Below are 4,158 nucleotides of genomic sequence, written 5' to 3' on the forward strand. Positions count from 1 at the left end.
CAGGTGCGTAACTGGCTGATGCAGTGGGTCCTCCAGACAGAAGGGTGGTGCTGTTGGTCGCCTGCAGACTGCTCGGGCCCACCCCGAGGCCGCCCGCCAGGCTGCACCTTCTCCCCCTCGGCTGCAGAGGGCGCGCGTGAGGCACGCGGCGCTCCGGCCCCGCGGAAGCTCAGCGAGGGCCGAGGGGAGGGGAGGGGCGGGGCCGAGCGTGGGGCGGGACCGGACGGCTGGGAGGCGGGGGCCGGGAGGCAGCTGGCGGCACTCTGTGCGCGGCGCGGGGGAGAGCGGTTGATCTTCTCAGACGTTCTCGAGGCAGCTGGAGGCGGGACCGTGACCCGCTGGCAGCTCGGAGCTAGCCGGGCGGCCGGAGCTAAAGAGCGCCCGAGCGCCATGATTCCTCTGGAGAGGCCGAGCAGCGGCGGCTCTTCCCCGGCCGCCGCCCCCGGCTCGGGTCGAGTCGGCCGGGGTCTGACCACACCGCGCCGGCTGCCGCCCCCGCCCCGCGGGCTGCTGACGGAGATCCGCACCGCGGTGTGCACCGAGCCCTTCCAGGATTCCTACAGCCTGAGCCCGGGCCGGGCGCTGGGCAGGTGAGGCGGACGAGGGCCGGGCGGGCGGGGAGCAGATAAGTGCGGGAGGCCGGCGGGGGCAGATAGCGCGCCGGAACCGGGCACAGACCTGGGTGCGGGCGGCGATTAGGGCGGCAGGGCCCCCAGGCCACCCTTGCGCGCGCCGCGTCCCCCGAGCCGGCGCGCTCCGCCGGCGTGTGCTGTACCCTGGGTAGCGGCCGTGAGAAAGTCTCCCGCGCGCGTCCCCGAGAACCTTGACCCCTTCCTCTGCTCCGGGCCTTTTCGGCCTCTGTGGTCCTTGGCTCGGTAACTTAACGAGACGGCGTGGGAACCACGCTGCGAACCTTTACCCGCGGCGGCGAGTCTGAAGCCAGAGCAGAGGTGTGAAGGCAGCTCTGGTTTTGCCCCTGGAGCTTGTGGGTTCCTGCTTCTCCCTCTGCGGCTGTGACAGAGCAGAGAGCAGAACGCCGAGCGTGACAGCTTCCTTTGCACCAGCGCTGGGCGAACTTCTGTCCGCCGCCTCCTGCTGACTTCAGTTGCGGTTTCTTGGGTTTGTGCTGCTTTCGTTCTGAAATGAGGTCCCTGCGCCTTTTAAGTTCATATCGGTTTCACTTGTAGGCTCCGGGCCCTCGTCTGACTTTCTCTGCTGAAAACCGGCCCTTGCCTTCTCTTCCCCTCCCCACTCTTGCTTTGTAGGGGTCGGGAGGGCTTAGAACTCGGTCTCTTTTTCAAATTGCACAAGGTGAAGGCTGTTTGGATCCTTTACATCATGTACGTTGAAGAGGGGTCCAAGAGTGTGATAGGGGTTTGGGGACCGACTCCCTTTTTCCTTAAGAATAGTTTGGAGAAGTTGTCAAAAGCACAGGCTTTGGGGCCAGACCCGAGCTCAGATCCCCACTCTGCTTGCTCTGTGTGCCTTTGGACGGTGACATAGACTCCCCAACCTCTCGTTTCCCACCCGTAAAATCAGCATAGTGACAGTGTCTCCGTCAGGGGTGTCGTGAAGATGCGGTGGCTGTAAAGCACAATTCACTGGGCCTGGCACATAACACATGGTCGCAAAAGCGCAGCATGTTGTAATGGGGAAAGGGCCTGACATAACAGCCTTCACCTGGGGCTCTTGGAAAAAGAAGTCCTCGTAACAGCGATTACAGTGTTAAAAACAAGCTGCCTTACAAATATTAAGGTAACTTTTAGAAATAGTTTTTTTGGCAAGGAAACCTACCTTAAAAGTGTCTCATTTATTCCAAATGTTACAAGGAGAAACATCTTTCTGGGACAGGATTTACTTCACTGTGCTAGGCACTAATTAACTGGATCTGTGCACACATTATGACAAAGGAAGAGGTAGACAGCTACTGACTCATGTAGGCATTCTAATTGGTCAAAATTCCAGACATTCTGAAATAACCCTGATTTCTTGAAGAAGGAAAACTAGGACTGTCCGTTGTTTGGTTGTCTGGCTTCATTCCACAAAACGAGAACATATTACAAAACTGAAGTGTCTTCAGGTGGCAAGCACTGTCTTGTAGACTTTGCAATAAATGATTTAACCTGAAAAAAAATTGATTTGTGCCCTACCAGCTGTGTGAGAATTCCTCCGGGAATGTTTCAACTTTCATTTTACCCTCTCTATTATAAAATTAGCTCGCCTATAAAGTGTTTGTTTGTTTGTTTGTGACGTCTTGTACATATCTCTTCTTATATAAATTTCTTTACATAAGTAATAATTCCTGAAGCAGCAGAACAATGCAATTAGATAGATACTTGATATAAGAGCCTAAAACTGAAAAAGAAAAGGAATGTATTTGTTTCTTTTTGGTTCTCTTTTCATCACGGAGAAGTGTAATGCAGTGTTCAAGAACATGGACTTTGGAGTCAGACAGTGGAGTCTTGGCCCTTTACTTACTAGTTACATGTACTTGAGTAAATTACCTAACCATTGATAGCCTCATAGAGTTGTTGAGAGAACTAAATAAATTAAAAACATCTGTAGCATAAAGGCTGTACTTAGCTTCCGGGGTGCACTCAAAAAATGCAATTCATTGTGTAGCTCAGTGAATGTAACCAAAAGGCAAAAACAGGAAAATGTGCACGACCTCAAAATACTTTTTGTCTGTTGCAAAAGTAATAAAGCCTCATTCCAAAAGACAAGAGAACTGTTCGGAAGTCTCAGGAAGTAAAAGCTCTGTTTTGTGTTAGAAGCTCTCTTTGTTTAAGGTTTATAAGTTTTGCCTGTGTGTTGTAGTTTTGACCTAATGAAGTGTGTTTATGTGTATTCCTTCCTGTAGTAAGATAGAAAAGTTGTATCTTTTTCCAGCTGTTAACTCTGGTTGCATTTCTGATAGAACGAATCGATCTCATGCTGATACAGAACTTAAAAATTACTCATGTTGTATTTTAACGATGTGGTATGAAAAACAAAGATATATTCATTTTGTTCTATGGCCTTTCATTTAGTTGAAAATGTTGAAGAGGTGTGAAGAGCTGACTGTTCAAACACAGAAACTGAGTTCTTTTGGGAGTTCCCATTATTTTATCTTACAGAAATATAAAGCTTTCAGTGAAATGGTTGTTTGGAGAAAACATTTTAAATGGTCGATATTGACTCCACAGTAATGAAAGTATGTAATGTTGATTATTTTAAGAAATGTCACATTTCTTCCATATCTCCAGTAGAGTCCATGGCAACCTAAATGTGGGTAAATATATGATGTAAAATTTGCTTTTATTGCTGGAAGCTTGACTTATTATTCCTGAGGCTTGTTACCTTTCTCTGAGGCAGCACAGGTGCCAGTGGAAACCACAGTAATGACGCAAGGCGCAGGAGCCATGGCCTTGAGTTCTGAGAATTTTTTTCAAAGTGTTGACTTCTCGAGTTCTAACCGATAGTGTAGGAACAGAAAAATGTTTCTAGGAATTTTAAATTATACTAATTCCACATCAAATGATTTGCCTAGTCCTCAACTTGAACATTTTTTGACATACTCATACATTTTATCTTAAGAAAAAAGAGATCTTTAAAGCCGAAAGAACATCTTTTGTTTTTTGTATTATTACATACTCATAGTTGATGTTTCCTGTGGGGGGAAAAAAGGTATAAATTTGAGTTCTCTGCTGGAACGGGTCCTTCATAAATGTATAGGAGCCATACAGTTTTACAGGTGCTTTCACTTGCATGATCTCATTTACTTCTCATCACAAGCGGGTTTGGGAGGTCCCATTTTTCGGATGAGAAAATCAAGACACAGATAGATTGAGTCTTGTGACAATCACCTGAGCTGGGACTCTCTGAAATCACTTCCATTTATACCACAGATGTTTCTCAAAGAACAATCCATAGCCTATCTTGTGGCTAAAGCAATTTCCCATCGTTTTTATGAGAGGACAGGTTAATGAGTTCCAAATTGGAACAAACCCTGCCCAGCTTCGGTGTCATATGCTTCCCTCCCCGGTTCCACCTGGGTCCTTGGACTCTTGAATCAATAGCAATGGATAAGAGGCCAGAGGAGCATTCCAGGCAAGACTTTACTGGGACTCCGTGCTGCAGCACGAGGGAACGAAAACAAGAAGCAGGTGCCCTTGCTCG

The 4,158-nt window shown here is 48.5% G+C and overlaps 1 protein-coding gene across 4 annotated transcripts in view; it reads left to right on the forward strand.

Annotated features, from left to right (window-relative positions):
* Window positions 1-247: 247 nt before the first annotated feature.
* Window positions 248-4,158, forward strand: part of STK17A (serine/threonine kinase 17a) — a 49,835-nt gene continuing 45,924 nt past the window's right edge. For all 4 annotated transcript variants that reach the window (XR_003003457.1, XR_003003456.1, XR_003003458.1 and 1 more), the window contains exon 1: window positions 248-590. Coding sequence is in view for 1 of the 4 variants with exons in the window: in XM_024746587.1 (XP_024602355.1) it covers window positions 391-590 (200 nt within the window). In the remaining 3 variants the exon portion in view is untranslated. The remainder of the gene's footprint in view (window positions 591-4,158) is intronic.

Source organism: Neophocaena asiaeorientalis, unplaced genomic scaffold, assembly GCF_003031525.2.
Source record: "Neophocaena asiaeorientalis asiaeorientalis breed wild unplaced genomic scaffold, Neophocaena_asiaeorientalis_V1.1 scaffold68, whole genome shotgun sequence".
Classification (NCBI taxonomy): domain Eukaryota; kingdom Metazoa; phylum Chordata; class Mammalia; order Artiodactyla; family Phocoenidae; genus Neophocaena; species Neophocaena asiaeorientalis.